At 38.8% G+C, this 17,267-nt stretch overlaps 1 protein-coding gene across 1 annotated transcript in view; it reads right to left on the bottom strand.

Moving 5' to 3' along the window:
• The window catches only part of GRIN2A (glutamate ionotropic receptor NMDA type subunit 2A), an 80,378-nt gene that overhangs the window by 13,220 nt on the left and 49,891 nt on the right, over nt 1–17,267 (bottom strand). Inside the window, exons 9-10 of the mRNA XM_021411782.1 lie at nt 12,605–12,792; nt 510–748 (exon numbers count right to left, since the gene is read on the bottom strand). Coding sequence (XP_021267457.1) covers nt 510–748; nt 12,605–12,792 — 427 coding nt within the window. The remainder of the gene's footprint in view (nt 1–509; nt 749–12,604; nt 12,793–17,267) is intronic.

Here is a 17,267-nt window from a genome sequence, read left to right as displayed (position 1 = left end):
AACTCTTTCTCTTATATAAGTTAGCTATCAAGAAAAGCCTACATAAAAACTAGTGCAGTACTTTTATCACTTAAAATCTCCTTGTTTATGAAGTACACAAACCTGAGAACTAACATCTGTCACTAATTTAGTGCTTATTTTGTTGGTTGTTGGGGTTGGTTTTGTTTTTATTGTTCTTTTGGGGGGGGAGGGGGAAGGAGAAGGGTGAATCTTCCTCTTGTATATAAGCAGCTCTGCCTTTCCTTCATCAAAATTTCCATTAAAAATATTACATTTCAGCATTTGATTAACAATTATCCTGACATACAATAATTAATCTGGTAGAATAATCCATTGGAGAAAAGACTTCCCATGGAGTGCCAGAACATAATAAGGCCACTGATCACTTCATCAGAGCTGTAAACAAGTATTTCAAATGTCTACGTGGGAATACAAGGAAAAGTGATGTATTAGGGAGGCAGCGCTCATACTGTCAATTGCCTGAAGGGTGAAATGCAAAGAATACTAACCCTGCTGATTGAGAACAATAATCCTGGTCTATCTGAGCAGATTCCAGTGAAGCAGAATCTAAGCTTCCAGTAAAATAAGTGCTCCCAGACAAAGGTTATCAAACTGAGCGCCATGGCTGCTGCAAGCATGTAAAACACTCCTGCCATGTTGTCAATATCCAGCTGGCTGCTCATGACTTCGTTCTTCTCATTGTGGCAAATACCAGTCAGCCACAGGGTTTCTAACTCTTCCATTTCCCCTATAGAGAATAAGGAGTCAAAACTGTTAGAATGCAAAAATTAATCGTCATAATATTAGAAAGTCTTTGCAAGTTTAAAAATACAGCACCTTTTAATGCCTCATTTGTGAAGCACTTTGGTTTTATCTACTCAAGACTCTGCAAATATAACAGATTTCAAGTCACAGCACCTTAGTTGCAGATGTCCTCAAATTGCATTCATTACATCAGAAGCTGGTTGTTCTTGAGGGCAGGACCAATGACACGAGTGTATTGTCCTTCTGCCTGCTATCAGTGTGCCCCTCATTAAAGAGGGGTGCCCGTAAAGAGGGAAGCTTGTATCTGTGCCCAGGTCCTGTGCCCTTTGCCCAGGCCCTGGCTCAGACCTTACGTTCTTCCAGAAGACCCTTTACAAATCGCATCTGCCCCCACACACCAATATCAGCCGGGAGTTAAGTAAAGAGATGGGGCAGCCTGCAGTAATCAGATACAGAGCTCAGATGGATAAGCAGCTTGACCAGCACGATTCCATACAACCAGTCCTTGTTGTGCTCCCTCCTTTTCATTTTTGTACATTTGTTCCTCTGTGATCCACTCTGAGTCCCCCCTTTCCCTGCCTTTGACACATCCCCTACACATCACCAGATATATGTCACACTTTCCCACAGCGTCTTTAAACGTGCCCTGAGAAGTTTGCTCTTGCCTGGCAGACCCATGGATAACCCTACTTCTCTGTTTTTATAAGTCACAAAGTTCTGAGTGAGCCTCTCCTGACAGATATAGGCTCTGCTATCATCTCTGGTATCTCCTGTTCCTTACAGTCTCAGTATCTGGGGATGTGATTTACTAGTTTTGCTGTCCCTTGTTATATTTTTTATGTTGAATAGCCACTAATATAGTGGCTGTTATATATTATATATATATTATATATATTATATAGCAGTTATCAGTCATATTTCCTCTCTTAGCTGGCTGAATTTCAGTAATACCCAAACTGATTCAGAGATTTTGATTTCAATCACTTCTTTATCTACAAGCACTTTAGAAAGAGAAGATGCAATTTATCAAAACTTTGTGGGTTTTCCACCAAACAGGTTTATGGCAAAGCAATGGCAATTACCAACACTGGATGCAGAATTACCCAAAGCAGTATATTTACAGGTTACACTAATGTAAAACCAGAAATGTGAAGAAGGATATCGTAACCCAACCTGTACACACAGGGAGTGAGGAAATACAAGTGCATTTGGTAGTTCTAAAAAAATTCCGCTGCGTTTCATAAACCACCTGCTTTTGTGCTGACACTAATGTCCAAATACATGCAGCATGTCTCTTTTCCTGTTTATGTTTCTTTATTCTTGTCTCTCTCAAATACCGTCCTTCTCTGTGCTGTTTTCCCTGCTTTCAACCAGAGACCTGGGTGATGCAGTGACTGCAAACCCTCCCCCTGTCCCGTGCTCCCTTCTAGCTTCCCTCTGGCTGAGCCCCGCACACCTCCCTCTGCTCCACACCCCACCACCTCTCTCACTGCAGTCTCCTTTGGCCTTTTGCTGCTGCCTCCTGAGCAGCAGCAGGAAAATAAACAGCACCATCACATCTGAAGCAGAGCAGTTCTGTTTTCTGGTTCTGGCTATGCAGCATCTTACTGTAATTAAACCACTTAGTTCACTTAAAACTAAGGAAGCAGATCAGCTCCCTCTCTCTGTTGCATATTCTTAGTCTTAGCATCTGTACTTCCCAGAAGAGATATGGCCTTCGATGAAGGACACTATCATTTAGCAGCAGCTGCAGCTGCCAACATGGACAGAGATGTGCAAGAAATCGCATTTGTTACTGCAAAGATTGTTTTTTTAATATTGTATCATATGATTTTTTCAAACATTCTTGCTGTTCTACTTACCGTAGCATTGCAAATGCCTAGGTCTTTTTACTTTCTCCGGAATACAGTCAGCTGAGTAATTCTATTATTTTTCTTAATAATAGGCATAAATTTCTATCTAGAAAATACTGCAGGCAATAGAGAGGGCCAAAACAGTTTAGGATATGGCTTCAATTTGGGGGAAGAATTCACATGCTACTGATCCCTAATCCTTACCGAGGGATTAGGAAATGCATTTTCTGTATTGTAATCCATACATCATTGGAGTGAAGATCAGGAAAAAAATGGCTAAAAGCTATACTGACTTTTCAGCTACCTTCAAGTCAGACTAAAAGATCAGTGACTTGCTGTGCAAGAGAATTTTAAAAGGATAGAGTGCCCGGGCAATAGGAAAGCTGCAGCCCACAGATAATTGGGATGTGTGAGTTGGAAGTGGAAAACAAGACTGCAATGGAGAAACGAGTTCTCAGAGAATGTGAAGGAAACACTGGAACAGAAAAGTCAAGGACTGGGGCAAATTTGCAAGAGATTATTCAGTTTCTAGTTAATTCTGAGTTTAGTTTTGTGCTTGAAGCATGAATTGAACCTCTACACCTGAAAAAGGCAGTGTGACTTCTCCCAAATTGCAGTGCTCAATCTTCAAAACACCTCAGCGCATCCCTAAAGAAGAAAGTCAGTTCTAATGAATATTTAAAAGACTTCTAATCCAGGAAATAGGCGCAATAAATTATTAACTGTCACAGTATGGATATTGCACAACCGGTACACAGCTATTTGGGGGTCACTGTTGCACGTGCTAAATCTCAGTGGACTATTCTCCTTGTCCATCTTTCAAGCCCTCCCCAGGGTCTATGAATAAAACTCACAGGCTATGGTACAGAAAAAAAAAATCAAGACCAAAGACAGAGTGATATTTCTGGTTTGGGCGTTAGTAGCTGAAGATCTGACAATCAGCCCTCGTTATTTCCCACAAGAAAAAGCACATCTCCCAGGATTGTCAAACATCAATTTGATTTGACTGCTGTGCCCTTTTACAGTTCGTAACAAAATTCAGGGAGGACTTTAAATCTCTTTTTCATTAGTTTCCCATGTGTTTCTTCCCTTAGGCTTGTACATCTGAAGTGACTATTGATAATCCACTAACCTTTCCAAAAACATCACTACAGAAACAAACCAGGCTTGTTTGACTTGAGATAAGTGGCAGCGCCCTGGTAAGCTATGAAGAACAAAGCATCCCAGAGTCTCGCAGATCCTGCTGTTGTAACAGCCCTTTCATTATATCTGACAATGACAGAAATGACTGTTAATTAGTGGCTAAAAGTAATGCACTACAATTTTATAGATCATAAAGCACTGTGAATCATTGGACTGTCATATTTATTAAATGATACTATCTCGGAATGGACAGATTATGCTGGCATTCTGGTATATGTTTATGTAAATCAATCATTTCCTGTGTGTGCATACATATTTGTACACATGTGCATACACACAAATCAGTTACTCCTTTAGCTGCAATAACACTTTCACACAGCTGATTCTACAAAACTGGCAACAACAAAAAAAAAAAGCCTGATCTTTTTGTTGCCCCTCTTGTCCGTTATTTGTTTTATACCCAAGATATTTATAGAATTGTTCCAGATCTTAGTAGCAAAGTACATCATGACACTAGTACATAGATGATAGCACGTTAGCACTTTTGATAGAATAGCACAACACAATAATGCTATATAGCACAGCATTATAGCACAAAATATAAAATGAACGGTTCCAATGTATTTGATAAAGTAATTTAAAAAAAAAGGTGTTAGTTTCTGTTTAATATGGCCATAGTATAGCTCACCTGCAAAATTCATAAATAACTGTCTCGTGCCTACAGTGAGATATATATAAATATTTTAATTTACATAGTTGTGTATCATATAAGGTCTGCCTCATTTACAGTGTAAGATCCAGTGTAAGCAATTATTACATTATTATTTTATTTCAGCAGTGTTGAGGGGCTGCACTATCCGTTTCAAATGCAGTACAGACCTCTCAAACGAACTGCAAAATTCTAGCTCTCAGTGCTAGTTCAAGACTATTTACAAAGTTTTTGCAAACAAGAAAAAGGTCCCTGTAAATTTCTCTTGGGTTTGTTTCTGTGTGGTGTGCTTGCTTTGGCTCTGTTTACTCAGAAACAAGCTGTTTGGCCATGCTGACTCTGAACATCCCAGAAGTGCCTTTCTGCCTTCATCTCAGCGCAACACATCTAGCATATTTGACAAGAAAAACATTATCCAGACAGAGACAAGATACAGATCAAAGGGTAGAGTTACACTTTTCCTCATCATAGCCTTTAGCCTTTTTTGCATGCTTTGGGAAATGTCATCTGACCCTTCTGCTATTCCGCCTGAGCTGAAAAACATGCTCCTCTCCTGCAGCTCTCATCAGCGTCCCTTTCCCTAGAGAAGTGTCAGCTCTCAGGGGTGCTTTTAGGGGTGCCAGATTCTCCAGTTCCTGCCCCACCTCTTGCAAGGCCCTGGCATCATTTCTTGGTTCTCAGCTTTGTTCATTAAACCACCTTCCCAAAAGAGCCAGCATCTTCCCAAATGACGGCCCAACATGCTTAAAGCTGGTTGCCTTAGGGAACACTTCACTGATGCTATTTTCTTTTCCGAGCGTTTCATCCCCTACATCTATACCTGCATCCAGGAAGAAGCACACATACTGGTAATTACATGTTATTTATCAAAAGCAAACAAACAAACAAACAAAGAAACCCACAAACCCAAGCCTACATAAGCCATCACTCTCCACATTCACTTGCAGAAAAGTAGTTCGGGAGCAACCTTTTCACTTGTTTGTTTTTCAGGGGAAAGAACAGCTTTTCAAGATTTGTAGAACCACCCCAAAACTGAAGTGGGTCCATGATTTCCTTTCTTTGATCTTCTGTCTTGGGAAGCAAGCCAAACCTGGGCTGGGTTTCAGCATTACTTGGGAACACAGCCAGACTAACCACAGACTTGTGGCAGTCCAAAATATCACACCCAGGTCTCAGGCACTGCATGCTTTCAGAAGCTGTGCTGCATTCAGCCAGCTCCCAGCAGGGAGCAGACACTAGCAGAAGTTTAGACAGGGCGTTTGATGGAGGGAAATGGAAGAAATAATAACTATAGAGATATGACTTCAGAACTGACTCTGCATGTGAGAAATGCCTGTCAAGAAGCCATTAAATCAAAGTTATGGGAGGGAAGAATAAGCAGCTATTTACAAACAGTGGTGTCAGTCAAAGCCCTGACTAAGTGGAAAAGGAAACAGAAATGCTCCTTGTGAAGAATTCACTGTTTGGTTATTTCACTTCTCTACATTCTCTGCAAAAACAGTTATCCTATCTGATAAGCAAACTACCATAATTTTACAACATTTATAAGTGAAAAATCTACCATTTTATTCTGATTCTCTTATTTTCAAATGATCAAAATGTTAAACAATGTGTTTTAGTATTTTTTTATATGCATTAAAGTCTATAGAGCTCACTGAATTATTAATTTTTTCCTTGGGAGTCAGGTGTTTTTCTGCTCTACTTTAACCACATAGGCTCCTACCCATCCTCCCTGGGATGCTGGAGATAATCACTGATGTTTCCCAGGCTGCCTCAGCTACTTACTTTCTTAGCTACTCTGGGGAAATTTTTCATCAAGTCCTTACCTTAATTTTAATCTATTTAATTATTCTTACACAAAGAGAGAAGAAATCCATTTCATATCCCTTCTGGACTCCAAAAAACAAGATGGAATTTTGTTTTGTTTCATTGGTGATTTACAGCAGGCCTCTGGTTTCAGCACACCCCCATGCTTGCACAAGGTGCAGTGCAGGAGGAGGTCACCACAGCACAGGTCACAGTGCATGTGATAGCAGAGCATGCAAAGCTACGGGCTGCTATTGATGGTCTGATGGGTGGGAACTTGCACAAAGTGCTAACCTGAGTTTCAGCCTGAGGAGCAAGCATGCGAAGAATAAAGAAAATCAACATACACAAATTGTAGATCTTGAATAATGAGGTTAAATATGTATGTTCACATTGGGCAGATGTAGGGCATAATGTTCAAAAGTCTGTGGCTACGCTCACAGAATCATCCGCTTATTAGTGCTGGACAAAGCGGACAGTTTTCAGATTTGGAGACAGATACAATTCCTCTGGTGTTAGCTCCCGCCAGCACCGGAGGAGGAAGGCAGCTCTCCATCATCTGCAGACCCCAGCGTGAGAGGCTCTTTACCCTGAACAGAGGAGTCAGAAGCCAAATGGGTTGATGTGCGTTTGGTTCAATACGCTCATCAGTTTCAATCTGACCTAGTTATGTGAACCATACAGCGCATTGCATGTAAGATATTATATAAAAGCACCGTGACCTCTTGAATTCAGCCTGGAACCCCCAAAACAATCTCTCACCATGGGAATTTTCTGAGTTATTTCCCCTTGCAAATGTAGTAAGAGGAACGCAGATGACTGATAGTGATAAACTTATGGTGAGCTAATGACTGTGCTCTGCATGCCCCTATTAGTGACAGATGAATTAACAGAATCGTTAAGCACGACTTTCAATATTACAATCCCTCTCACTCCTGTTCAGCTACACAAACAGCCTCCTCTTCTGCACTCACACTCTCCAGTCACATTTGTTCCACCCACTGCTTAAGGAGGACACTAAATATATAAACAGAAAATCACTGGGATTGTGGGTGTATTCTGCCTAAGCAGCACGCACTGAAAATATGTCCGTATAATCACATACGTATTTCCTTCTTGATTTTTAACGGCCAGCATGAGTCACCCTGCTACACTTCCTTATAATTGAGATTTGGAAGGCTTATGCTAAAATGTGGAGGAAAAAAAAAAAAAGCAAAGCACTTTCCTCTTCCAGATGTAAGGGGGCAAATCTTATTTCCACAGTTACCTATTGCCCCTAAGGAGTGGGAAGCAATTATCCACCCAGGGAAATGATTCTTAGTGTATTAAGCTATCCAAAAAGCACATAAAGATTAACAAGAATTTAAAGGTATTAGGAAGGGGATAACAGACTCTCTGTAGAAATTCAAACCAGAACCAGTTTTCTTCTTTAAATCTTTGTGTCTCTAATTGCTCTAAAGGTTGCTGTTTCAAGGGTTACGGGCTTAATACAGCTATGCAATCTGCCCCTCTTTTCCTGGGGATCTCTTCCCAGATCTCTGGTTGAACTGAGCTCATGGACTGCAGGTAGCACAACAGGTTACAAGTCCCTCACGTGCACTAGGTGCTCAACCTTGCCAGCTGGCAGATATTCTTCCACTCCTCTCCATACTTGCCCTCTTTACGCAGCATTTTTCTATTTCTCTTTTCCACCCATTTCTGCATGCGTCTTTTATCCACAAAGCTAAAGGCTCCCCGCTATCTTTCACTCAATCCTATCCATCCTCTGAAGCTCTTTTACTCTCTTAATCCCAAAGCAACTTTGTCTTTTGCAGTGCAATAATCTCATTTACTCAAAAATGCAAAAGACAGAGAAATAAAAATAAATTCTCTTTGCCTACCAAGCACCAGTGATTCTGCTCCAAAACCTAAATACATGACAATATAGAAGATTTCAGAAACAATATCTTGCAAGGCACTTTGCAGTATGCTTTTCAAAGTACAGCTCTGCTTTAAATCACACTGTGCAGCCCAAGCTAGAGCAGCTGGCTGAAAGTTTGCCATGTTGAAGGCTGGAGGAATGTGAGTGCTATGCAGTAGTCCAGCAGTTATAGACTTGTTGAATTACTCAGACTGTGTGCTTGAGCATGTATGGAACTTATCAAACTGCAAAGTAACGCACCAAAAAAGCAGTTGACAGCTTCTAGGGTAACGTGCTAGATACTGGGCATGTTAGCCTACCCAGCTGCTCCTTACAGAGGTTTATAAGAGAAATCAAAGCACGTTTCATGCGACTCTTCAGTACACAACATTTCTGTTCTGACACATCGCTGCTGTTGTGGGCGAAAGATCCAAACAAAATGATGGTGCTGTTTCTCAGCAGCTGTATCATTTTAGTTGCTTTTGAATTTTTGGGTGCTTCTGTTTCTCAGCAGAAGACTGAGAAATAGTCCTCTGTGTGACAGGAGAAATATTTTTATTTCTCAGTTAAAAAAATGAAAATTTCCTCTTGTGACTATAGCAAGCCAAAAAATAAAAATAAAAAAGCACAACCAGCACTGTGCTTTAGAGAATTATCTTGATGCTCTACTATTTCAAATGAAATCACAGCGTGCAGATAATGAGATGTGATTTACAGTTAGAATTACAAAACTAGAAATTCACTGAGTAATTTGCTTCACCTGTATCCTTTATACAAGAAAATGAAACCCCTAACTCAGTATATTAAAAGGGTTCAGTGATCCAAAGTAATTAATGTTATTAATAACAAATGCATATTTATCTTAACTTCCCATGAAGTGGGCAATGTATATGAACTTGCACAGACCAAGTGATCAAACAATTTGGGGACAATTGTGTTTGCAAGAAGACAACTATGCAGGTATTCTCTATTCTTCAAATTTATGAGCAACTCCTTCCCGTGCTCCTTCTCCCTCTCTCTTCTCTTAGAATAATGTGGCATTCTGTAGACTGATTCCTCTCCCTGAGACTTCAAAGGGGCTTTACCAGTGTAATTGTAATTTGGCAATTGTATAATTGGTCCACCCAGTAGAACCGTCCTCAGGATCAGAACTCAACTCATGTAGATACATATAATTCACTTAGTCTAAGGTTAAAGCTATTTCTAACACAAACTTATATTCCTTTGTATTTACCTTGATTTTCTTCAGTGCCAACAAAATACAAATGACAGTTCAGAGCTATTAACTTCAATGCAGAAAAAACACTGTATTGTGGGATGAAAAGATGTGTGGGATGAAAAGGTTACTGAAGAAGTCAGCAGTACTTGAGTTTGATGTTTTACATCATTGAGGGAGAACGAAAAGGTTCCTATCAACCGTGCAAAAGAAATGTCATTTGAATCATAGAATCATGTGTATGTGAATTGGATAAGATAATATCCAATATGGAAGAAGCAAAAAAAAATAAAAAAAAATAAAAAAACATCCCATGAAGAAACCACAGTGGAACGACATACATAGGAAATGGAAAGTTCTAAAAACACATTTCAAGATCTCAAAACAGTGCAAATGTAAAAAAGAAACTAAATCATTCTTTATATCAGTGTAATCTTTCAAACAAATCTTAAACAAATTACTTGGTCTTATCCAAATGTCTAGCAAGTATCATCCAAAAGGTTCTCTCTTTCACTCATTAATATAGCAATCATATCAATAAATTGTGTCTTTTCAACGAATTAGGATTTTTTCTTACATTTATGAAACTCATCAGATTTACAGTCATTCACTGAAACTGTTCCATAGAGATGAATATTCTATTCCATACACCAAATAATGATTCAATACTGCTGTCACTTTGTTGTTTTATAGGCATAATAAAATCAGCGGAGACAACACATATGAAAGAAGTATTTCTATTTTCATTTTGCATGCTTATTTACTTAACCAACCTCATTCAGACTTCAGTGTGGATTTCCCAGGAGTTTCATGCTAAGATGAAACTTTCCACCCAGACATATTTGCTTTTAGTCTGGAAAACTTCAAAGAGATTTTTAGTGATACAGCAAAATGTTGTTGGCCTGAACTCTGGATTCATCCCTTCTGATTCATCAAAACAGAGTTATATAAGTTCATAGCAAAAAGATTGTTCATCAAACAATTTAGACCTTGCTTACAAATATCAGGTCATGATAGTTGTAGGCAATAATTCTTTACATTTAATTTCCTGGTGTTTTGTTCCAGTTCATGTACAATGTACTTTACAAAGCAGTAGAAGAACTTTCACCCTCAACATTATTCTTTGTATTTATATATATATATATTTATTCTGCAAATTATCATCCAGATCTATGACGCAGTAAAATGAGATGAGACAGAAAACAATTACAGGACTAAAGGAAACATACCTATTCCTTCCCATCATGTATGACCAACCGCTATCCTCTTACATAGTGCCCAAACAATTTTCTGAACAAGTTTAGAGATTTGTTAAAAGAGAAAGTGATCACTGTAGCATTCATGGGCTGTTCAGAATACTTTCTAAAGGTATTGAAAAATACCACTGAAAAAATGCCCCCTTCATAATCTCTGTGGCTTGTGCATACAAAGCCTCTGCTTGTCTTTTGAAGTAATCTAAACATTGATGAACATGGGAGCAATACTTTCATGACAAGCTTTCATTCACGACAAGCTGAAGTATGTATCAAATGCTACTCTGCAAATTATTTATATAGAACCTTTAATATCAAGTTTCATAGACAACTCATTGCTTTATTTTCAGCTACTAAAAATGGTTTAGGGAAATAAGCGTTGCTATGTGAGTTCACAGGTCAAAGCATAAATACACGATAAGATTTTTCCCTCTTCCCTCCCACCCATTTTGTTTTCTCCCTGATACTAGGAGAGAAATTCATACGTATAAATAATAATAAATATTTTTAGGATTTTTTTTTAGTGGAACAGCTTCAAATAATTTCCCTTCTATTTAATTTATTTTCTTTCCCTGGCATTTCATTTATTTTGTTGGATGAGGTAGTATCAAAAATAACAAAAGAGTCAGCAGGAAGAAAATGCAAGGTGAAAAGAACAACAGTCACAGTGATGCTCTGGCAACATCTAGAGGGGTTTGCCCATGACTGAGAAATACGTCAGATCCTCTTCCAGGCTGTGCCAGCTTTTTCTCCTTAATTTGAGACAAATAATTTCAATTCTCTGATTCAGTCTCCCTATTGCAAAGGGTCAGAATTACAGCATCTAATACTTCTTATTACCATTACAAAAATAGAAAAATACTATATTCACAAAATATTCAGAAATAAGACTTTAGCCAGTGAATTCCTACTGCATAAAAGTATATTTCTTTACTTGAAACCTAGTCAGTGTGGGTGATATATTCATTACTTCGAAGAAGTAAGCAATGTTTATTCCATAAGCCTCTCTAAATCCAACAGATCAATAATGGTGACACTAGTATTTCTCCTTATAAACCAGACAAAATCCATCAGTAATGATGACTACGTCTCTTCCAGAGATTTAGTATTACAATAGAAACAAAATCCATATGCTGGAATACTAACACACTCACTATCCCCAGTTTGAAAATGACTAAGGATTTGTTGTTGTTTGTTTCTTTAATTGAACAGAAGGCCACAATGCTAAGGTCCTGCACTTGACAATTTAAACTGTCCTATAATAAAAAAATTACTCTGTGACATGCTATTAGTAACCTTAAGCGTGCATTTCTTTTCCTATGAAACCCTCTATTTCACTGTCAAAGAAATGTAACGTTAACATATGTATCTATGTAAAAGACTCAAAATCATAATGTAACATGCACTACACTGATCTGAGAGAGGATTTTAGTCAGTTATAGCCTTTAAGGATTTTAGACAAGTTACAGTCAGTCACAGTTTTAGCCAGTCTTTCTCTCTTCTGCCATAAGGAAGACCTCAAAGACCTTGTCAATGAGAATAATCACATAAGTTTCTCCACCTACAAGACAGGCATAGATGAACTAACTTGGCCACGCTGAAACATAACTTGTCTACAAAGTACAAAATCCTCAGGGATTGCTCATAGGCAAAAAAATAAAAGAAAATAAATAAGTTTAGAAATGCCTTTTAAGATTGAAGCCAACATTATTTTGTGATGCATACAGAAACTCTTTCTGAAAACAGATGCAAGTGTCCTAGGCAGTGAGGTGAGTTAAAACAGAGTAGAAGAGAATTCCTGTCAAAGGACTGAGAAGTATTTTACTCATTTGTTTACAATGTTTTTTTTTTTTTTTCTGTAAAGACTATAAGAGAAGATCAGTGAAAGTTTCAGAGCTATTAAAACTGAATTAACCTCGCATGTACAGAAAAAAGGAAAGAATAAAGACTGGTCCCTACCATCTCCAACAAATTGAAGAAGGGCTAGATCAATTTGTCTCTTCCAAGGTGATCCTTTCTGAAGTGCTATTCCATAGCCTGTAGTGGCAAAGATGTATCCACTGCCTATTGTGACAAGTTTGCAGCCTTCATCTCTTCCAGCCTTGTAATTCAGCACCGCTGCATCATAGATGAAAGCATCCAACTTCCTGAAATAAAAGAAAACATTTTACAAACCAAATCATTAGGGACAGCTGTTGTCAGACTTCTTTTGTCCTTGATGTTAGGACCCTGTTGAATATCATATGGGTTCTTTGATATCATTAATTACATATCCTGCTCTGCTGTATCTAAAATTAACAAAAGACATCTATTTTAGTGAGGGGAAAGTAGGACACATAGTTTTGCATTTCTATTTTAAGGGATGCTGTTAGAAAATACTGAGAGCAGGAGAAAGCAAGCTACAGAATGTCTTGCCCTATTATCTTTGTATCTTTGCATCTCAACACTGATCATAAAGATACTGAGATGTAAAATGATCTCCAAATGCAACAGAAATGATGACAGAGAATTTAGAATAAAATTTACAAGAACTATTTAATGTATTTGTTATATAATGAATAAGACTGAAAATGTGGCTTAACCAGTTTTCCCTACACGTTCTTATCTTTACCTTTCTTTCCAAAAATAAACAATGAGGTGGAAATCAAGTCCTTGCTAAAACAGAGGAAGGAATTGAAACATATCTGGTACAGCTATTAAATTATACTTTAAAATTACAGGAAATATTTATTTATCATTTGAATTTCCAAATATATTACTTGTGTACCTGAAACACAGCAGGAATAAAGGAACATGTGGAAAAAAATCAAGTCTTTCAGTGTATCTACCTACAATCTAAGAATAGAACGATCCTATTCTTTAAGGTATATGGCTAACACAACAAAACTGAGGGAAAGAGAAAATCGATAAGGAAAGGAAAAGAGAAGGTATCTTTCAGGGATAATTTTTAAGAAGCAATACAAAGCAATAGTTAGGCAAAACCGGGCATGGCTATTTCGCAGATGAAGCCAATAAAAGTCCACATATATGCAGACAAGGCAACAAGAAAAAAATAGCATATCTGCTCAAAATCCACCTAAATTATGCACTAAGTTATAACTTCCTTCTTCTCCTTTTAAACATCCCATAGGAGTCAGGGGAGTGGGGAGGACACAGCACACAGCTGGTGGCACAGCTGTAGGATGAAGGCTCATCACCCATCTGCCCTCCTGGCACTGCAGCTCCCAGGCACTGCTCACTGTGCTCTGCCTCTCAAGAGCTGCAATACATTGCTATGGCGCACTGCTGAAATTTTCTGAAGGGATGCAAGTGACAGAGGCTGGCAGAATGGTGTTTATAAGCAGTTGGGACCTGTCTTCATGGAAAGGGAATTGTAAAAATAAATTCACTGTGTCACAAACACATACAAGGGCATCAACTTCAGTTATGTTATATCCATACATAGTCTGTACCAGTTGTGAATTCCATGGCCGCTGAAGTTTTGAAGTCATACTTGTTGCTTACCTTAAGCTGTTTTTCACTGATAAAGCTTTTCATTTATATTCCCAGATCAGAACAAGTTTGAGGCATACCAGATTTTGGCTACTAACAGAGAAAAAATACTTCTATACACCACATAATTCAATGTTTGTTCTTAAATACTTAATCAACAGAGTGATACAGAAGCCTAACTTTTCCAGATCAGATAGCAAAACTTTGATACTGGAGAAAAAAAAAAAAATGTATCTGTCTCCTGTTATACCTGAGAAGAGTGAGGTGGCTGGGTGCTGTGAATAAGTGAAGACCAAAGTTTCTCTCACTTCTTTTTGCACTTTATTGCTCCCCTTCAAGGATATCCACCCAACAGTCACCATCCAAGTCATCAAATCAAATTTAATGAAGTAGTTAATGTGGAGAAACAACAGGTGGCTCATGCCACCACTAGAAGAAATAGCTGGGCCATCATTTCCTTTGTTTTTCCATTCTCCTCTAAAACTCAGTTGACTTAATCCTCAGTTCAAGTCCATTAATGTTAAAAATCTGACTGCTCCTTCTTTAAAATGGGTAACAATATGGAGAAAACAATTGTTAAGTATCTGGAAGGTGGTATGTCACAACCTCAGCCTAGAAATGAGACATGGCAGCCTACAGCCAAGGGCAACAGAAGTGGGCTGGCTGGAAAGCAGGTGCTGGGGCACTGCCATGCCTGAGGCCTAAAAACAAGGCCAGCCCTTTGGGTAGGCACACAAGGGAAAGAATGAAGAAAATATGTCTGCCACATCCTCAAGATACTTCTTAACATTCTTAACATTCCTAATCTGCAGCAGACAATGACCATACTTTGATTTCATGCTTTCAGAGCCCTGCAGTTATTTGTGGAGAAGAACGACATCTCCCGCCCAGCGATGCCTGGGGATCAGGCCGAGTACCAGCAGGCCGCACTCCTCCTGGTGGGCACCCGCAGCAGCCCTCCTGCCATAATTACAACACGCTCTGAAGTTTGGCACCTGTTTATTTTTGGATTTATTGTTTTTTTTGTTTTGTTTTGTTTTTTTGTTTTTGCAATGTAAGCCTATGAAATCCATGCAAGTAAACACTGAGAAAATATTGTCAGCTCTTCTTCCAGACACAGTTAAAAATATAGAGGAAAAAGATATCTTTGCTAAGGACTTCAAGGCAAAGCCTTGTGCTACCTTAGAAATCACTCTCTTTATAGGCAGCTTGCCTTCTTATCCAGCAGTCTAGCAACATGTTGGGACAGAAAGGCATAGTACAATCATAGAATCATAAAATCATAGAATTAGCTAGGTTGGAAAAGACCTACAAGACCATCCAGTCCAACCATCCACCTACCACCAATAACCCCACTAAACCATGTCTCTCAACACCACATCTAAACGTTTCTTGAACACCTCCAGGGACAGTGACTCAACCACCTCCCTGGGCAGCCCATTCCAGCACCTGACCACTCTTTCAGAAAAGTAGAATTTCCTAATGTCCAGCCTAAATCTCCCCTGGCACAACTTGATGTCACTCACTGGCTGCAGACCCTTCCCAGCTTCCCCGTGCAGCATGGCATCAGTTGCAGTGGGTGCACAGTGAGGAATGAGGCTCTGAACGCACAGACAGCTCTACCTTGGGGGACTTTCTCCCTGCTATGTCTAGAAGGTCACAAAAAATACCATTATGTAAACCGATTTAAAAACATGAGGCACTTTTCTGACAGAGGCTGAGGGCTGAAGGCTTCTGCACTGCTGCCCAATTCCTGAGCTGTAAATCAAAAAATTGATTGCTCTGAAAAAGTCTTGCTTTCAACAAATACAAGTTCATATTCAGAATATATTTTCTCAATTTCCAACATAAATCTTATAACCTCTCAAGGCTTAATTATCTCTTCACCACATACTGATTACAGAAGCACTTTTCCTTGCAAAGCACAGCTTCAGAACGCAATGTGCCCCTGGAGCATGGGCAGGGAGTAAGCCACAAATGAAACTCTGTGTGAGGGCAAACAGCCTCTTCCATCATGAGAAGGTAGATTTCCTGACACACTGACTTTGGAAGAATTTTCAAACAACTTTAAATGTTCCTCAAGAAGAGGTTATGAAAACAGATGCAGCAAAATCTAGGCAAGTCCAAAAATGTGACTCTTTCCCAGTTGTTTGCAGGGTGGCAGTGAGCATAAGCTCCAGGATAAGACAAAAAGCCTGAAAGACTCAGAGACTCACACAAACCTCAGTCAGGTAAAGATGAATTAATTAACGTGTAATTTCAGTGCAGCCGCTTCAGGGGGCGAAAAGCTTTGTCACAATGTGTAGGTTTAAATAAACTGCTAAGAATTAGAAGAAAGATGGAAGAGAACAATAGAAACCAGAATGCACCAAGAACAAAGATTTATAGCTGCCATGGACTAGCCAAGCATGCCAGGCTTCTCTGATGAACGCAGAGGAACAGGACTACAGTCTTATGACCAGTCATCAGAGCAATTGGCAGGTTTGTAGACTTCCTCTGAACTACTGCAATAATCCTGAATAAGAGAGAAAATAAACATATTGGAATAAGAAAGTCTACAAAGGCAAGTGTCCTTCATTACCTACCAAATACAGAGAAGACTGGGAGGTGGGGAGAATTTTAGCTCATACAGCATAAGAGAACTGCACGTGTTAGAAAATTATGAATTGGAATAGTTCTAAAATAACCCAGAATATTACTGAATGCAATAATTTGAAGGGTGAGATCCGTGAAGAAGAAATGCGGACAGTCTTGTACCTAAACATTTATGAGTCACCAAGAAGTATGAGAGTTGAAAAATCAGAATAGCTACTGCAAAAACCCATTCTCTAAAGTACCACTGTACACATTCAAAAAATGCCTGGGCAAAGAAATTCAAGTTAGATGAAAAGGTACAGAAGAATAATTTCTGAAAAACTGAAAACAGCTTTCCACTGTGAGTCATTTTCCATTTGCACACACTTTTCACCAAATTCATGTGATGGAAATTGAAAAGCAGGATTAGGAAAATGCCTCTTTATTAGTTACGGCTTCTTTCTCAAGAATAAAAGTATCATTCATTTGGAAAATGTTATTTTGCTTCCTTAGCCAACTACACGATCCTTCAGGGATTTTGTTTTTGTGATGGAAA

Source organism: Numida meleagris, chromosome 13 (genome assembly GCF_002078875.1).
Source record: "Numida meleagris isolate 19003 breed g44 Domestic line chromosome 13, NumMel1.0, whole genome shotgun sequence".
NCBI classification, from domain to species: Eukaryota; Metazoa; Chordata; class Aves; order Galliformes; family Numididae; genus Numida; species Numida meleagris.
This window is presented reverse-complemented; position numbering and strand designations above follow the sequence as displayed.